General features: G+C 40.3%; 2 protein-coding genes across 3 annotated transcripts; one reads left to right on the top strand and one right to left on the bottom strand.

Moving 5' to 3' along the window:
- Positions 1–409: 409 nt before the first annotated feature.
- On the top strand, positions 410–8297 carry LOC4333926 (putative 3,4-dihydroxy-2-butanone kinase). Of its 2 annotated transcripts, XM_015777377.3 has the most exons (20): positions 410–599; positions 745–818; positions 912–975; positions 2191–2303; positions 2396–2443; positions 3397–3468; positions 3566–3655; positions 4431–4604; positions 4774–4857; positions 5239–5294; positions 5499–5629; positions 5947–6039; positions 6179–6243; positions 6557–6700; positions 6781–6824; positions 7161–7244; positions 7331–7398; positions 7477–7589; positions 7666–7761; positions 7902–8297. In XM_015777377.3, the coding sequence occupies exons 1-20, from the start codon at positions 560–562 to the stop codon at positions 8031–8033; spliced, it is 1785 nt and encodes a 594-aa protein (XP_015632863.1). In that variant the 5' UTR covers positions 410–559; the 3' UTR covers positions 8034–8297. The 2 variants fall into 2 exon arrangements, with proteins under 2 accessions (XP_015632863.1, XP_066164816.1); XM_066308719.1 differs by lacking the exons at positions 410–599; positions 745–818; positions 912–975 and adding an exon at positions 1830–1915.
- Positions 8298–11044: 2747 nt separating this feature from the next.
- On the bottom strand, positions 11045–19164 carry LOC4333925 (E3 SUMO-protein ligase SIZ2-like). Its single transcript, NM_001418595.1, has 16 exons — positions 18826–19164; positions 17699–17779; positions 17249–17297; positions 17084–17162; positions 16840–16999; positions 16321–16454; positions 15879–15947; positions 15610–15697; positions 15290–15365; positions 14421–14494; positions 14176–14283; positions 13601–13762; positions 13174–13278; positions 13011–13091; positions 11909–12923; positions 11045–11675 (listed from the first exon to the last, which is right to left on the bottom strand). The coding sequence occupies exons 1-16, from the start codon at positions 18868–18870 to the stop codon at positions 11560–11562; spliced, it is 2442 nt and encodes an 813-aa protein (NP_001405524.1). The 5' UTR covers positions 18871–19164; the 3' UTR covers positions 11045–11559.
- Between the last annotated feature and the right edge of the window lie 576 nt (positions 19165–19740).

Genomic DNA, 19740 nt, shown 5'->3' with positions numbered 1-19740 from the left:
AATCGTAAGCACTTATGAGTAAAGACTCTTAATAGGTTGCATGCCTAGAAGAAGTAGGATGTGAAAATTAGAGTTTAATTCTATTAAATATAGTGGATTGTATGTTGCATTTAGACATTTTTTGGTAATTCGGTCTTTTCGGTCTATTCGGTTACCCGAGGAGACTAACCGAATTGACCGAACAAAATTCGGTCTTTCACTACCTAGGACCGAATTGATGACCGAATTTCTCAGTCTCGGTCTCAGTCTTTTCAGTTCGGTCTTTTTCTGCCCACCCCTATATGCAATGGCCCGTAAAGTCCACGGCGGTTCTACCAGGAGGGGCATTCCGGTAATTCCATTTTTCGCATTTCGGTGGACTGCTAATCCCGTAATCCGTGTCTATAAAAGGATAAGCCCCCACTTCCCCTCGAAGAAGCAAGCAAGCGCCCACAGAAGCAACAAGGCGACTTGCTTCGTACTGCTCGCCCCCCCGCTCCTTCTCCCCCCAATCTCTCCTCTCCTCCGCCGCCGCTTGCCGGAGCTCGCGCCGCCGCGCTCCCTCCGCCCCCGCCTCGCCATGGCGTTGCAGGGGAAGAAGCTCATCAATGACCCGAACGGTACAGGCCTCCACGCCCATTTCCCCCCGCTTTTTTCTCCGTTGATTTCCGCGAGTTTTTTTTTCTGCCTCGATTCCTAGGGTTTATTCGCTCCCGATGTTCTCGGGGGGTTGGATTGGTTGAACTTTTTTTTTTGTTTTTGCAGATGTGGTGACGGAGTTCATCGAGGGGCTGGTGGAGACGTACCCGGGCCTGCAGTACTTGGACGGGTTCCCTCAGGTGATGGTTTTTTTTAGGGGAATTTGGTTTCGATTCTGTTTGGTTTGGCGACCATTTTGCGATGAATCATCTCTCGAGTGTGTGTGTGTGCAGATTAAGGTTGTTCTTCGTGCTGATGTCGTACAGGGCGCCTATGATAAGGTCGCGGTTATCTCAGGTGTGGGGAGCTGTGTTTTTCGTTTTTAATCTGTATGTGTCTGTTTCGTTGGGAATTGTGTTTTTTGTTATAGGACTGCCTCCTTTTTGCTGGTTATGAATTGACACGATTGGATCTAAGTTCATAGCTGTCCTGTTTATACCTTGCATCATAAAATTGGAGGGGATGATTGGTTTCCATGGAAATCAAGATTTTTCCTCGCTAATTCATGACTTAGTCTTTGCTTCCACACAATGTACCTCAAATTGGAATATTATAACAAAGTTAGTTTACTCCAGCATTGTTTTCTGTACATTTTCATAACAGTCTAGTCAATAACTATTTACTTCAATATTTTTTTTCTTGCATCCAAAAGCAAAGCATGGTGCAATGCAATCAGATCCGCATATTTTGTAGATGTTCTCCTTGAACTGCCAATGAATCTGGCGATCACTGATCAGGATGGCAATTTCAGTTTTGAATTTGAGAACAATTAGGGCTTTGCATGCAGTCAACTGATTGAGATTGGCAATCTTAAAATTTGTACATTGGGCATGTTTTTGTTGGAATGAATGAAACATGAGTATACAGCAATATATTGCACATAATGAAGGTGCATTGTATGCCACGGTATTGTGATATAAAAGACATGCTTCTTGCCCATGTGTATACAATACACCATGTCTCCCACCAGAATGCTCATTTTGTCATTATGAAGTCTGTATGCACTTCTTTTTTCTGGTTATGCGCTGTATTGTTTAGCTCATTCTAACATTTTTTTTTCCGAAAAATGTGGCACTTTTATGTTTGTTATGACCGTATAGTATAATCAGATCTGATGTATGCTCTATTCTTGTTGTGCGACTCTAGAAGTCTCAATACCCCAGTGGATCAGTTATTTTTCTTACTATTTGGTAAGAAGTGGAAGTGAGACTAGGGGTTGAAGTGGCAGTTCTGTCAGGTTTGTTATGGTATCATCTATCATGATACAATGACATGGAAGTGCTTTTTTTGTTTCCGGCATTGATAGGAAGTATAACAATTTAACAAATATGCATCTCAGTCTGCTATTACTCTAGCCAGCTGTTGTTGCCCTCCTTGCAATCGCTGACACTGAATTTCAATTTACACTTACATACAAAACACAATTACTCCTGCATTCAAAATCACCCTGTGAGCATAGCCATAAGATTGACATTATGGCATCTCACTAAAGCATTTCAATGTTGTTGATAGGTGGTGGAAGTGGCCATGAGCCAACCCATGCTGGATTTGTTGGGCCAGGAATGTTGACAGCTGCCGTTTCTGGAGATGTTTTCACTTCTCCGCCCGTTGATTCTATTTTAGCTGTATGATCTTTCAGTTAAAGTAAAAGTGTAAGCTGCTTTTACTGCTGAGATTACCATAGCTTACATGTTTCAGCTGCATGTTTTCATTGTAGGCTATTCGAGCTGTAACTGGTCCCATGGGGTGCCTTCTAATAGTAAAGGTACTCTGCAGCCTTTGTTCTAAAAGATCATTCCTGAGATGATAGGTAGCACTTAAGGCCTTGCAATGTTGTATCATCTGATGCTTTGAAGTTGAACAATGTTCTTTTGATTAGCACATACTGCTTTCACCAGCTGTTATCTCGTGAGTAATGTCTTCACACACACACACACACACACACACAACGGATAGATGGAGAGGAGGATTGTTTCCTCAAAATAATCTATGAACTCCTTTTTTTTTAAAAAAAAAAATGAAGACGCGACATATTAAATTGTTCTGCGGATGGCGTGCTAAATCTCTTACGTTGTACATTCTGGAAACAGTAGCTACGGGTGAGTGGGTTGTAGAGTAGACACGATTTGGTTAAAACAAGCTTTGTATGTGTTGAGTGTTGTGGGGCTAATTCCAAGTTGCCGATTAGTCATTTTTTAAAAGAATAAATATATATTTATATATAATTGTTTGAATGTTATTTCATGAATACTACTTGATCTTTTGGTAATTGGGTGAAAATTTCCAGGTTCTATCATCTTGCTCCTTTTCACGGTGCATTGCAGCTTTGTTTTTTTATTGCTCATTTCTCTGTTCTTAAAATTTCTATTTTTTGTTCCCCACCCAAGAAATAAAAGTTTCCTGTGTTATCCAGAGAAAAAATGGAGGGCCACCAGATTTGGAATATAATCTGATAGAGAAATCCTACGCTATATTTGTTTTTATGCTGTTGGTAACCTGTTCTCCACTAGTTTGATGAAAAAAAGGGAGAAAACTGGAGAACAGTAATTTTGGATATTGATGCTGCTTAGCGCTGCTGTTTTGTCAATATTTCAACCTGCATTTCTGTTTCTCCAGTGCTGATTTGTCATAATTTTCTATTTGAGCCATGCCAATCGCTTCTTTGTTATGCTTCATTCCTTTTCACACCTTTGACCTTTGATTGTTGAACGTTTGCAGAACTACACTGGTGATAGACTCAATTTTGGACTAGCTGCTGAGCAGGCAAAATCTGAAGGCTATAAGATGGAGGTTGATGAACACTTGACATCTTGCTAATTTGGTGTACTTCTGTATGGCAAGTCAAGTTCAAATTACCTTCTAATTAATATTTGTCCACCAACTGTAGATGGTTATTGTTGGAGACGATTGTGCCCTCCCTCCACCTCGAGGAATAGCTGGTAGAAGAGGTTTAGCAGGGACTATCCTTGTGCACAAGGTATTTTAGTGTTGCTATTATTTTCTCAATCTTATTCAGTGCTTGCATGCTCCACTTTGGAACTTACCAAGCAAAGCTGACCAGAGAAAATCCCGCTCATTTTGATTGATCTTCCACTTGTTCATGCCAGATGCTATTTTCTGATTTTCATCTAGCCTTACCCCCAGGCTGCACCATGCTTATTTAAACAAACACATGTAACTTTTTTAAGTTAGTTGCTAGTCTGCCAGATACAGAAATTCATTTTCTGTTCTCAATAGTACGTCAATGAACTGTAGATCTCTTCTGTATTGTGCTCATGGTAAAATTATCTGATGGAACCATCCTTTTCCAGCTTGCACTTAGAACATTTATGATATGTGTACATATTAATTAATTAGGTTGTTTCTTACTACCTCCGTCCCAAAATAAGTGCAGCCGTGGATATCCGTGCCCAACGTTTGACTGTCCGTCTTATTTGAAAAATTTGTGAAAAAATTAAAAATATTTAGTCACACATAAAGTACTATTCATGTTTTATCATCTAATAGCAATAAAAATACTAATCCTAAAAAATTTTTCAAATAAGACGAACGGTCAAACGTTGAACGTGAATAGTGCAAAACTTCACTTATTTTGGGACGGAGGGAGTACAAGGTATATACGCATGCTGAACAAAAAAAACTTTGTCCTTGTGGTCTATCAACAAGTTCTGGGCTTAACTTGAATGAATCAATCCTTTGTTGCACTTATTTCTTGTTGTCCTCTAAGTCTGAAGTTTGTTTGGATTTTACAGGTTGCTGGGGCTGCTGCAGATGCTGGCTTATCTCTTGCAGAAGTTGCTGCAGAAGCAAAACATGCATCTGAGGTTGTTGGTACAATGGGAGTTGCACTTTCTGTTTGCACATTGCCTGGTCAGGTGACATCTGATCGCTTGGGTCCTAAGCAAATGGAGCTTGGCCTTGGAATTGTAAGATTAAACCTTGTCAGTTATTATTCTCATTAAGCACAGAAATAATTGTCATTACTTGAATTTAGTTTACTTATTAGTTTTTGTGCCTTTGTATCTGATCATTTCCATGCTGAGTGCTGTAAATTTGCATGTTCCCCAAATATGAAACACGTTTTTTGTTCCGCAGCATGGAGAACCTGGTGTTGCTGTTGTTGAGCTCCAGCCCATTGATGTAGTAGTAGAACATGTTCTTAAGCAGATATTGTCACAGGTATGTTTTTGATATGCTATTTTTTTTCTAGGCTTTTTATGTTTCTCCATTTCTCGTTCAGTTGAACCCGCAAGCATTTTAGTTACCATTAGCATCCGTTTTACTAATTTAATCCATTTTATTTGAGTACCTTGAATCCATGTTTTCCATTCTTCATAAAGGATGGTTTTTTTTTTTAGTTTAGCTTGAATAGCAAAGCTTGCAGTTGAAACCTCAAACATTTAAAGTTGTTAGCAGGATTTTTGTGGGTCATTTTGTCCATTTCATTTCAGTACCATGGATCCATATTTTCTGCTGTTCATGAAATCCATACATTTTTGTTTGCACTGTTTAGTTATAGATGCATTTTATTGTTTATGTGATGGCAATGCATCCTTCCAGGAAACTCAGTATCTTCCTATCACAAGAGGGAGCAATGTTGTCCTCCTAATCAATGGGTAACTAAAGATCTTAGAATTTTCGTTTCACCATATCTCAATGATTATCATATGGTTTGCTTACTTTATCAGCATTTAGTTTCACAGGGAAGGTAAAAAAAGCCTTTTACTTTTGGTATCTTGGTCCAACATTCTGACCTATGATGAGCAGTTGCCTTACACTGTAGTATTACCTGATCGTTTGATCCCATCTTTGAAATGCAGATTGGGTGCAACTCCTATCATGGAACTTATGATTGCAGCAAGAAAAGCAGTTCCTGAATTACAATTGGAGTATGGGATTGCTGTTGACAGAGTCTACACTGGCACACTTATGACTTCACTTGATATGGCTGGTCAGTTCTACCATTTATATCTCCATAAGATAATCAGAGCTTCTGTCAAGGGTGTATAAACATTTCTCAGCATAAATTAGTTGGGAACATGTCCAGTGAAAATGCATTAAATTATGATGATCTGTGATGGTTGCATCAATAAAAATAGTATGGATTTGTTTGACCAAATCTCACGAATCTTTTCTGGTTAACATATAACCTTGTTCTCCCTTCAACATGATGTTTATATATATACCTTTCTGTCGTCTATACACTATATAAGCTTAGAGTTATGGTTAATTTGCATTCTTATGCAAGTATCCTGTTTTGACTTGCAGGGTTCTCTATCACTATTATGAGATCAGATGAAAACATTTTGCAGCGACTTGATGCTCCAACTAAAGCTCCGGCTTGGCCTGTTGGATCTGAAGGTAATGTTCTTTCTGGCAGAAGTTTTTGCTTTTCATATGTGATTGTTAGTCTGTTTACCTGTATACAAGCCCAGAATAGTTTCCCTTATCACACGTTTTCTGCTGAATCATCAGATTTCTAAATTTATTGTTGATTCAGGAAATCGTCCACCAGCAAAAATTCCTGTTCCAGTACCACCATCACCATCAGGGAAGGATGATGAGGTAAAGTGAAATTCTTTTGAGCCTTTTCCATGCTGTCCTGCTGCCTATAAGTTCATTTGCACGGTAGTATGGAAGTATAAAAGAGCTGCATACTGCTGGTTCTTCATGGGCTAACTTGATTTCATACCCTGAGTTTACAGCAAAAAGGGGAAATATAAATAAATAAATTCTGAAATCATTTTCATTTATGAAAATAATAGCACGGTTAGTCAAAATATTAGTATTTGGATTTTTCAAACCATGCTGGCATATGCATGTCATCAGTCCATCGGTTACCACATAGAACCTCCTAATTACGATGATTTATCTGCAGATTCTCACTGAACCTCAGGAGTTAAGCAAGCAAGGGTGTATTCTGGAGGCTGCTATTGAAGCAGGGGCTAAAGAAATTATCAATATCAAGGATAACTTAAATGAATGGGATAGTAAAGTGGGTGATGGTGACTGTGGAACCACGGTGAGGCTAAGAATGGGTTGCCAATTTAACCTCTCATGATATAGCTATTTTAAGATAAAATATTTGTCTGTATTTTTCAGATGTATAGAGGTGCAACAACTATTCTTGAAGATCTGAAGAAGCGGTAAGTTAGAAGAATGCTATATTATTGTTGATTGTTTCCTGTTACCTACAGTATTTTAATGTTTTATTTTTGCTGAACATATGTATTACAAATGAACAATTCACTATAATTAAATAATTATAATACAAGCTTCTTTGATTTCTAATTCCTTTCCTTCAAACAATACATGAAAATCAGCAATTTGGTTGTAACTTTACCTGAGACAAGTTTATAACGTATTCGTAGTACTGCAAGCCAGCCAGTCTTCATCCCGATTTATATTTTTAAGTTGGGCATCTTTTCCCCTAGTTGCATGTACTAGTTGACCAATTTCTAGTGCATATTCGTCTTTGCCAGCTACCCAATGAATGATGCAGCTGGAACAATTAATGAGATTGGGTCAACAGTCCGGAGAGTGATGGGTGGAACAAGTGGAATCTTGTAAGAAATCTGTGCATGTCTACCTCTGTTTCACTATCGACCATTTAATTCACAGAAATGTAATCCTTCTTTTTATTATGTTTCAGGTATGACATACTTTGCAAAGCTGCATATGCAAGCTTAAAACAGAACACAAGTATTGGTGCAAATGAATGTAAGAGATTCACATCATGAGTGTAATGACATCTAAAATATTTGCGTGCTTGAAATAATTTTTGCTGCTTTTCTGCAGGGGCTGATGCTTTGGAGGCCTCTGTTGCTGCGGTTAGCAAATATGGTGGTGCTAGTGCAGGGTACCGCACAATGTTGGATGCTCTAATTCCTGCATGTACAGTTCTGAAACAGGTCCCTTCTTGAATCCACTTGCTCTTGGTATATCGTTTACCATTTCTAGTTTGATGAACTCATCGTGCTTAAACAGTCTCTCAAAGCCGGGGACGATCCTGTGACTGCCTTTATCGCGTCTTCTGAAGCAGCATCAGCTGGTGCTGAATCCACTAAACAGATGCAAGCGAAGGTATGCTCTTTAGCTCCATTCCACGACTACGTTTCTAGATTGCTACTGCTACTGCTAGATTGCTACACACTAGAGTGACTTCGGAGATTTCCTTCGATTATATTCCGTCCGAAAGTAACAAAATTCGCTTGCACATGCAGGCAGGACGGTCGTCATACATTGCACCCGACCTGGTGGCATCAGTTCCTGATCCAGGAGCAGTTGCTGCAGCAGCATGGTACCGTGCGGCGGCTCATGCAGTGAAGAGTAAGCTGCACGCCTCGGATAGCTAGGGTAGCGCATGGCATGCTATTATATATGTGCACGCTATGCCTCATTCATAGATCAAAAGTACGACTATACTGACTGACGGCGAAATTCTGGGGGCGTTTTCTCACCCACCCCTTCAGATTTGGTTTCCGCTTGTGCCTTTCTGCATGGGCCGAGAAATCGAGTTCCGTATTCTTTTGCCCTCACATCATACAAAAGAGCTCTTTTATTGAAGAGTTTGTAGACGATATTCCAAGCATGAAGTGAAGCTGTGCTTTTGCCTCTTCGATGCCATCTTTTCATGCGCTCGATGATACGACGATATGTTTTGCCTGAGATGCTTCTGCTATTTCGTTTTGATGACTGGTACGCAGTCAGTCAAGTCACACGGTATTCCAGCTTGAGCCTTGCAAGGGCGGCAAGTCGGCAGCTCTCCGGCGTGGAGCTGAGTGTGCTTGTCTGCTTGTTTGCTTGCAGGCAACCACATCGTTTCACCTCAATGCTTATTAGTGATAAAAGATAATTTGTCAATAAAGCTTTTATATGTGTTCTTAACTACTCCCTCCGTAGAGTTTTTGCTTGCAACGTTTGACCACTCGTCTTATTCAAAAATTTTTAAAATTATTTTTTATTTTATTTGTAACTTACTTTATTATCTACAGTACTTTATTGACAAAGCTTTTATATTAACTTTTTGTTTTCTATATTTGCAAAAAAAATTTGAATAAGCGAGTGGTCAAACGTTGCCAGCAAAAACTGAAAATCCCTTATATTGTGGGACGGAGAGAGTAGTTAATATCTATATCTAATGCTGAAAATAAATTATGATGAGAAAACAATGCTACTGGACCGGTGCACCCACCCAAGAAACGAAGAGCAAGAAAACAGGCTGAATTGATTTGGAACCAAATCTGGATTTTCCCCCCCTAATTTGGTGACGGCAATCACTGTAGCATTTCGTCATCCACAAGACCGACAATAGTGTCATCCGGTTTATCCACCGAGCACCGTTACACATACTAAATTTTTCTTACTAAATTTGTACTACCAATCATCTCAACCGTTTGATTCAAGTAGATGAAAGTTATAAAAAATCTAGTTGCACTCATAGCATGACATGTCAGTGTTAAGTAAAAATTTAGTAAGAAAAAGTTAGTACGTATAGACTTTTCCTTTATCCACCACCACAGTGTGTATTCAGGGGAGGGGTGGGATTCTTCACACAACCTGAATGCATACTCCACACGGCTAGAGATGTGTTCTCAATGCTAAAACGCCCCAGCAGACTATTAAACCGATATGATTGCACCATTTATTTTGGCTGCTTTAGAGGTATCTTGGTCCCTTCTTATCTAGTCAGCAAAAAACATTAATTTAATAGATGGAGTGTCCTTTGACAAATAACCATATTTACATAGTGCATTTCTCCTAAAGTAACTTCGTAGTCAGCAAAAAACATTAATTTAATAGATGGAGTGTCCTTTGACAAATAACCACATTTACATAATGCATTTCTCCTAAAGTAACTTCGCGCAGTGTACTACAGCTAAAACCGTGAAGTCACAATGTCATGTAGCAAAATTTGCCTATATAGTAAGTGCTAAGTGGTGGAGGGCCAACCAGAGTGGCCCACCTGGTTGGATTAGGCTTGCTTCCCGTACGACCAACAGAAATCATTAAGAAATTATGCTACTTATCCTCAAAAACATGGATCACTAGCTGGAAGATTAATTCCGCAGGTACCACATTTGAGAAGTTAAAGTCACCAACTAGATAGGAACCGTGTAAGAAACACCACCTATGCATGTAGTCTTAAATAGGAGTCTTATTACAGTGAGTCACACCTTCGGCCCTGTTCATTTCTTCTACAGCCATAGGATAAAAATTTGGATACTCGTGGCACGCTTTTCAAACTGCTAAACGGTATGTTTCGTGCGAAAATTTTCTATATGAAAGTTGCTCTAAAATATCATATTAATCCATTTTTCAAGTTTGTAGTAATTAAAACTCAATTAATCACATGTTATTACCACCTCGTTTTGCGTGAAAAACTTAATGTTTATCTTCATCTTCCTCTTGCTTCTCACTTTTCATCTTCTCATCTCTCTTTCTCTCTTCCCTTTGCTTTTCCCCACCAGTCACTGAGAGAGGAAGCGAGGCGTGGGCTGCCCAAGCGGCAACATGTCGGGCAGGGAATGAAGCGGCTGTGGGGCAGCACCTTAGGCCGAGACCGAGCCGCGGATGATGGCGCCACTGAGTTCGCCGGATCTGAAGTTGGAGGCGGCTGCGGTCGAGCTCGCGGGCTCCGAAACCCCACCGCGGCTCGGGCCTAAGCCACTAACGATCTTCGTCCCCCAGTCTCGAATCCGATGGTCGAGGTGAGCTCTGATGACGGCTGCGGCGTCGGCGAAGGCGAGCTTCGACAAGGTCTGTGGCGCATGTGCCTCTCCTCCCTTGTCTGCTTTTCTCCTGCCCGGTCCATACATCTCGCCGCCATCGGTGGGCGGATCCAGCGCCGGAGGGAGGATCGCAGGGGGTTGCCGCCACCATTGAGCTCCTCGACGGTGGTTGATGCAGGCTCCTTCAATCGGATCTAGCCGCTCCTTTCCCATTCTCCTCGCTACCTATCCTCCGATCCTCTCCCTTGCAGCTGGAGCAGGTGGCACGGGACACAAAGGTGTAGGCAGTAGGTCCAGACCTACGAAATCTAACGAAGAACTTATGACAATATTTGGCTCCGCGTTCTTTGTGAAGCAACAGAACTGGCAGACGGTGGAGTGGAATCTCTGACGTGGCTGGCTCGAGCTGAATGCCACATCAGTGCACTATGAAAGCCCTTAGCAGTGGAATCTCTGACATGGCTGGCTCGAGCTGAATGCCACGTCAGTGCATTGTGAAAGTCCTTAGCAAGTTAATAAAAGGCTAGCTAGACCACTTGCACTTCCATGGATGAGCATCTTATCACGTCTGGAATATATAGACGAAAGCAGTATTCACCACCTGACCAATTGACCTTGTTACTTCCTTCAACAAATTTGAGAAAAACAAATAGTATTCCCTCCGAGTCATGTTTATTTGACGTTACTAATAAGAAATAACACTACCAACGTCAAGTACACATCACCAGGGGGAGTAACTCTCTATATGTAACCAACCAACAGAAAAAAAAAACATCATATAATATGTACACCAGGCAACAGAAAAGCATCATATGATATTTACATCAGCTAACTTCTGTCACTGCAATTCCATTGTGATGTATATGCAAGCTAGCTACAAAATTGCTGCCTACACAATGGACCTACCCTACCTAACTGTATCAATCAATACCACCTTAGTAGAAGCAAGGATAACCGACCCAGCTTCTTGCCGCCAAACATCAATCCATCCACCATAGCTCCAACATCTATCCCTTCTCAACTAGGGCACAACCAAAAAAGAAGTGATGCCCTTCTTAGTGCACAGCCAAAAAATAAGTGATGGTGATGGTGCATGCATCTGGGGGGCATAGCACTATAGCAGGGACCATACATCAAATAGCATCAGCTGCTAATCAGAGTCTGACTCGATTGTTAATATCAACTTTTGTCTAACTGTACGATCCTGCTCCTGCCCAAGTGGTGGCATCTCTCCTCTCAAGCCATTCGCGCTCCTGACAACTGAGCCTGCATCACATATGGATTCAAATATTATGTCTTCCTACGCAGCACTATAGCCACGATTGTGAAATAATATATTAATATCCGACACGAACAAAACCTGGCATACTTCTATATTGAAGTGTGCATTTGCAAAGGTTGGTGTATATTTAATACTTTTTGCAGCGCATTGTTAGACTATTATTGAGGGAGAAAAACAAAAGAACTCATAAATCAGGAGCTGGTTAGTTCATTCATACCGTCTAAACCTGCCGTGCCATCTTCACAGTTTGTCCTTTTCTGAGAAGCATTTTTGCCATTAGTTAAACTATCTTGAGTGCTAATGATACTAAGATTTGTCAAATCCCCGGAGTGCCCATCATGGCATGTTTGATTCTGATCACCATCTTGATCACTCGACTGACAAGCTTGTAACGCACCATCATGCTCACATTCCAGTGTGTTTGATGCTGCTGTTCCACCCAAGTTAACCCCTAAAATTGGCTCGTGCAAAAATTGATGGTTGACAATGAAATTTTGCATTTCGCATTGATTGTCTGTCACCTGTGTGCCTGCAGCATCTTGAGAGCTCGAAGATTCCCAAAATGGCAGTTCCAGATCATCGAAACCGTCAAGAAATGAAGTCACATCTGGGCCGGCTCCTCTAGGTTGTTCCCCACAAATTCCTGAAGCTTCAGGTGGGTTGGGTGGGAATGCATTCCCATTGTCATGTGCTGAACTGAAATTAACATCACCAGGTGATAACACCATAACATTATCATCATCTGAGTCACTCAGAACTATTACATCCTGCTCTGTTGGTGCTGGAGGAAAATGTGCATCCATAGGAGAAGAATCAAGATCATAGATATTGCTGGTTAGTTGATCGAATTGCCCTGGTTCTGGATTATAGATTCCATTTTTGCTGTTCTCATCATCAGTGTTGCTTGCTGAAACAACACAGTTTTCATCTTCAATATATCCATTCTGACCATTGTTAGAATCCAATCTCTTGTTAATTTCCCACTGGCCATTGTTGTTTCTTCTGATTCCCAACTTAAGACGGCCACCTGTTTCTTCAGACAACGGTTCTTCTTTAATCTCTTGCTTTACAATTCTTATGTTGGGCTTGGACCTTGTATCTGTAGGCATACAGAGAGTGCCATCAGGTAAATGCCACTGTGCAAGACCCTTCAGTTCTGCTCCACCCTTGACTCTCCAGGAACCGTCAGGCTTGACATCAATTTCAGATACATCATCTCCACAACTTTGGACCTAGATGACAAAATACAACAAATCAGCAGATGGCATGATGGAATGGTGTAGATACGAACATGAAATTCATTTCCACTATAAACTCACCAAAGCAGTTATGCGGTTGAAGTAAGGATCAATGATTATGTTGTCCAAAGAGTAGTTTTTCAGGCAAATTGGGCACTGCCACTGCAAACAAGAAGAAACATAGTTTGGTTAGACAAGGAAAAAGAGAGAAACATGCTAACTGATGTGAGAAAGATAATCAAACCTTTCTTGAACGTTGATTAAGTTCCACAAAAGCTTCTAAATCAAAACAACCCATGTGAACGCAGGGTTTGAACCGGCCAGCTATCTTGATCCTTGAACCAGTCATCTGTCAAGATAAAAGGCATTTTCATGAGACATTATACAGATATCATAGGAGTACTTCATAGCTAACTTTGCATGAAGTAGTGTCAGCCATACTATGAATAAAACATTATATGGTTAGTAAAATAGGATCACAAAAACATCCAGGTTGAAAATTATAATGAACACATACAGATGATAATTCAAGCAAGAGTAAAGTTAAGACCTATAGTGTCAGGGGTGCAACATATATAGAAAAACTTTAGACTGCATATACGCCAACACTCCAATGAACAGGAATATCATTAAGGACCTAAAGCATTCTCAGAAATAGTCACAGTACTTACAGGGCATCGGAGATTCACAGAGACAGAATCAGCTACAACTTCAATATCACTGTCACTGTCAGCATTATCTGCCTCGGTTCCACCACCAACACAGCGACGCACACGAGCAAGGGCATTATCAAAGTTCTCACCATCTTGTTCCTTTGGCACCAAAGATAGGACCTGTATGCTATGAAAATTTAGAGGACCTTTGATAAATAAAACAGGGTTCCTAAATCTCAAGAGTTGCCATGTTCCTCCCAGGTACCAGCTTGTGTTGTAGATGCTGAGAGAATCGACCGAGTTCTGGCCATATCCAACAAGCTACATATGTTTTAAGTATTGTTTGGAATTTTTCATCACATAAAATAGATATACGAATGGATAAGCATACAGAGGTAAAAAGAAAAAGGAAGGAAATGAGCTAAAACACATCAAGCATTTGTTGTGAAAAAGGGAGGTATCAAGATCAGATGACCAAGAAATATCCCAACTGTATGCTGATCCAGATTCCAGAACAACCTTTTTCTGCTAAAAATGTATTTCTGAATAATATTTTGATTAACAATGGCTGTGCACTTACAAGAAGCAGTTACCTGTTCTACAGATCTCCTCTTGGCAATCCTGACTCCCAAACAGAATGTGCGAGAGTCACTTCTAGATAGGACAATCTTATTAGACCCTTCTCTCACATATGCTGTTAACTGGATACAGAAAAATGGGCAGGGAGGATTAAATATCCAAACAGAATAGCTAGTAGTTGACAGAGATGATGTATATAATATCTCAGATGAATAATTGAATAAGAGAATAGCATGCTTTATGAGAATAAGATGCTTACAACTGGACCATCGTCTCTACCATTCACCCCTAACTGTTGTGTGGGTTGCCTGTTGACAACCCTAATAGGAATACCTGAAGAAAAGAAAACCAATTGCCAACATGAACAGTTCAGATTTATGATTGAACATTTCAACTACTATTCGGTACAGATGACCATTTATCACGGCATGTTTAAGATAACGTATGAAGTGACAAGAGATCAGATATAGCTAAAAGGATGTAAACTTGCAAGGTGCTACATTTCTAAATTGCCGAAATAAAGGAATATGCAAGTGCATGAAAACATAGATGCAAAAAGATGTGCATGCACAAATCACCCACAATAAAGTAAAACGAGGAGCAAAACAACTGGTAATGCAACAAAATATGAGCTGAAGATGAAGTTTGGTTTTTAATGCAGTAACAGGCACCATCATCCACCTAGCTTGGGCAAATAGGCTCAATTGTACCACAGAAAACATAAGCTCAAGACATCCTAACAGCAAACACTGATTAGCCAAGAGATTATGAGGCCCTTCAACCAAGTTCAAGGCAGAAAACACACCGTCCAAAAATTCAACAAGCTGTAAAAGAACTGCTGATAACAAAGCAGCGTATTAAACAATGTATGTTCCACGACACTGTTCTGTTAGTCTAGCATGGATTATACAAACAAAACTAGTGCAATGAGTTTGAGGACGTGATTCTCTAACTGAATAAACCGTTCTCTATGAACCCTATTATAGAATATACATTGTTACGTACAGTAAGCTCAGGCATATACCATTTGCAATGAGTTTGAGGACATGATTCTTTAACTGAATAAACCGTTTTCTATTAACCCTGTTATAGAATATGCATTGCTGCACAGAAAACTCAGGCATATACCATTAATTTGAATATCAGAATGTAAAGGCCACTGCATCCTGAAAGGTACGCTATCATTGAATAGGATACACCAAACCTGCATGAAAATAAAGAATGCAACAGAAAATCAAGGCCATAATTGGATACATATTGGTCAAACAACTCAAATATTCTCTAGCATAAAATCAATAAGAAAGCATAATAACCATAGTTTATACTCTATACTGAGATGTCTTTGCAAAGGTTCGATTTTACAGATCTTAATAAGTTATGGCTCAAAATGATTAGGAATGGTCATCGTGAACAAAATTAATGATGGTTCATTGGAACAGGGAGTTAACCTGGAGGTCATATTCATCTTTCTGAAGCATCTCCCAATTAGCTCTTGATAGCGGAAAGGTCTTCTCGAAATACTGTACAGCATATGACCTGGACATAAGCATGAATCACAAACAAAAAAGAGGGGAAAAAAGGAAGTGGAGAACAATGTAGGATCCATCCTGCCCACTTGCCCCCAGATCGACCCTTCTATTCCACATGTGACAATACCAACATTTTGGGAACCAACATTAAATAATGTTCTTTGGTGACAAAATAATAGATAACTCACCCATCAGATGCTACTTTACAGGGAGTTATTGAGACTGGAAGTACAGGATGATTAACAGTAACCCAGAAACTGCAAGTTAAAGAAGGAAATCATGTTAGAACAATATGCTATGATATCAAGACCAAATAGGAATTTGGTAAATTATGTACTCAGCCTAACAATGTCGTACAAGAAAACGCACATAACGGGAATAAAGAGAAATCATAGAGTTTTAAAGTTCACAGAAAAAATGGTTTTGCTCAGAAAAAAAATAGTTCTATAAATAAATAAATAAATAATGCCACAGAACTAAAAGAATAAGATGTTTGAGCTTGAACTACCATGAAGAACTTGATATACCACATCATTATGGCACAAGGAAGAAATTAAGCATGTGATCGCAGGACAATTGGGTGGTTCAGTAAGGATGAGTTGCTACATCAGAGAGTATAGAAGAACTTACGGGTCAGCTCGAGTGATTCGGCACATATCACAATAAAAGTGTGGTGGTAATTCTGGAGGAACACTGTCTGCAGGCTTCTCAGATATGATAACGCAGCCTACATGTTGCTGTGTATTGCATTGTGGACCTTCACACTGAAAAGGGGCAAACAAATTGTGGATAATAACACTAAACAGAAGCAAGCAACAGGAACTGTCACGAAAAAGATTACGAGATGCTACCAATTTTTGAAATAATGAAATAACACAACACTTAGGTGCTACATTTGGTATAACATTTCTGTTTTACATAAGACTCACGATGAATAAATGTGTAACCCAAAACAATTAGCTGTATTCAAGTTTCAGCACATAAGACTCATGATGGATAAATCATAAATGAATAGTAACCCAAATAATTCAGCATGATCAGTACAAGGTTTAGAAGAAATTTTACAGGTTCTGTTGGATTGGCTGGTGGAGGACAATTAGATATTGCATGATTATACTTGTAACTGTAATATGAATTTCTGAACAGTACCTTAATCATGGAATCATTGGCCATGGAATAACCACAGGGACAACGGACTTTGACATCCAACTGAGCAGAATCATCTGACTTCCTTTTAGGCTTTACAATGTGCCCCGAGTCAGTCTGATTTCTAGAGGCTGGAACAGCATTTGTGGAGCCATTCATTTTTCTGGAAGCAGTACACAAAGTTTATAATGCCTTGTAAATAGCTAATTGGATCATTGAAAAAGGTATATAAAGAAAGTAAGCTCACGCAAAAGTGTCATCAACTATTTTAGCCACAGTTTCTTTCCCAACCATCTTTTTGTTTGGCAAGCCATTCAATCTGGAGTCTGCAAGAACAAAATGAAATCATGACCTTTTAGTAGTCGACACCAGTAAAAAATATCAAAATTTCAAAAGCAACAGTGTAATGTACCTTGTTCTTGTTGATCAGACAATACTGCTATAATTTTGTCCACAAGTTCCTGTAAATGAAGCGAAAGCACAAGACCCAAATGGTCCATAAGTGAACAAATCCCATATGTGCAATACTAGAAGTCACATACAAGTTAATTTAATTGCAAAATATGTCTGGGCTATTGCCATGGAGGCCATTAAACCCAACTGAATCTCACATTTTCCCACAATACTAGTTACATGTCCATACATGGTAACGGGATTACAGGATCACCAGATTTTTTTTTAGACGATGTCTTTTTAAGGGTGGACCAGTTTTTTTAGGAAGTTCTTTTAAGAGAGGGAGCGATTTTACGTAGTTAAGAAAAGGAAAAGGAAGAATGGTAACTAGCGCCATTGGTGTTAATTAAGCGATGACTAGAAAGTAATTGTGTAATGAAAAAGATGAAGGAAGATGCAGTGAACAAACCTGTTTCCTTCCTTGCTTTGGAAGTCCAAGCTGATGCAGGACATCCTTTAGCTCTTTTATTCTAAAGTGATTCAACTTGTACTGCATGCAAAATGATGTTTAAACATAAAAAGGAGGCATAAGCTATTTGGGCTCACCAACATAAATAATCCATCCACCAAATGTGTTCCATATAGCAACGTTAGTAAGACAAAGTTGCCAAGCTATGGGAAACAGCACAAGTGAAAAAAGATTAATGTAGCATTGACAATAGATTTGTGAGCAACCTTTTGAACAAGAAATTAAGCATGCTGTCAAGTGGCTGCCCCAGTGCCTTGCATTCCAGCCGGAAATGCAAAAAAGATGGGTTCTTGATAAAAGAAAGATAGTGGTAACATGAAAAATGGGGGTAATCTAAGGCAACATGAAACTGATGAATTGTAAAGAAAGGAGCGGTATACGCAGATCGAGTTGGAAAATCTTAATGAATCGGGACGGATGGAAGAGGAGGGCTTTAGGTAGAAGCAAGAGACATGGCACCATCCATCCAGACCAACCGCAACCCCCCCCCCCCCCACCCCAAAAAAAAAAGGTGAGTAAATTTCATAAAACTACATATACTTTGCACGATCTATCACAAAACTACAGATTTAAGAACTTGTTTCACAAAACTATAGATTCAATGTCTTCGTTTATCACAAAACTGCAGGTACTTTGCACAATATATCACAAAACTACAGATTTAGGAACTTGTTTTACAAAACTACAGATTTAATATCTTCATTTATCACAAAACTACAAGTTTAGTATCTTCATTATCACAAATCTACAGGTTTTAGCATTATTAAAAAATGTAGTTTTGTGATAATGGAGACACTAAATATGTAGTTTTGTGATAAATAAAGACACTAAATGTGTAGCTCTGTGATAAACGAATACACTAAATCTATAGTTTTGTGAAACAAGTTCTTAAATCTGTAGTTTTGTAATAGATTGTACAAAATACCTGTAGCTTTGTGATAAACGGAGACACTGAATCTGTAGGTTTGTGAAACAAGCTCTTAAATTTGTAGTTTCGTGATAAATTATGCAAAATACCTGTAGTTTTGTGAAATTTACTCAAAAAAGATTAGATGGATTACGGTTACCTTGCAATCGGCGAGCAGCGGATCGTCGGCGGGGTCGAGCGCCATGGCTGGAAAATCCGATGGGGAATGAACTCACCGTCCTCCTTCCCGGCGAACCCTGGCTCGTCCCTGGAGGCCAGGACGCTTGCCCACGCGCTGGCTTCCGCGAACCTGAAGCGACGACCACCAACCTGGCGGCGGCGGCGGCGGCGGCGAGACGCCGCGTCAGGAGGGACGGCGCGGCGGGGCGGAGGGAGTGCGAGCGCGCGCGCGCGCGTGCGGCGGATTGCCGCGCTTTGGGGATCGCGAGCGGCAAGAACCGGAGCCAGAGGCAGAGCCAGCCAGGGGGGCGGCTGGAGTGATTTGGGGATCAACCAATTGCAATTGGTATGGGAGGATTAGGGTTTGGAGGAGTATTCTTGTTGGGCTTGGATGGGCCTAGGGGAGAATTGGGCTACTCCTTCCCTATAGTGGAGAGAAGTGCTCTTCAAGTTGGGAGTTCAGCATGTTGATTGTCCACCTCGTGAGCCCACCACCTTTAGCTCGAGCTGGCCCGACATGGCTAACCAGCTGAAATGATAGCTTTACTCGTTAGAAAAAATACGATGAATCGAATCGAGCTGGTGAAGAGCCGAGCGAGCTAATGAGTCATGAATTTTTTCGTTCAGCGTTAGGGAAGTAGGAGGGAGGCTGGAGACAAAGGCGCGGGGCTCTCCACAGCCAAAGCAGCGGGTAGGCAGACGAGCGTGGTGGTGCAACGCAGAGGCGAGGGGAGGAAGAGAGGAGGGAACAACAAGAGAGCGAGAGAGATACAGCCTAGTATACAGTTGTTAGGAGGAAAGAAACGATCAAAGAATTAATTGTGCCTCGTGTGTTGCGTGGCCGTTTGCAACCACTTTTGACTTCCCTCCCTACCATCTATATTTAGTCGAGTGT

This window comes from Oryza sativa, chromosome 3, assembly GCF_034140825.1.
Source record: "Oryza sativa Japonica Group chromosome 3, ASM3414082v1".
In the NCBI taxonomy this organism is placed as follows: domain Eukaryota; kingdom Viridiplantae; phylum Streptophyta; class Magnoliopsida; order Poales; family Poaceae; genus Oryza; species Oryza sativa.
The sequence above is the reverse complement of the archived record's forward strand: the minus strand, read 5'-3'. Positions and strand labels throughout refer to the sequence as shown.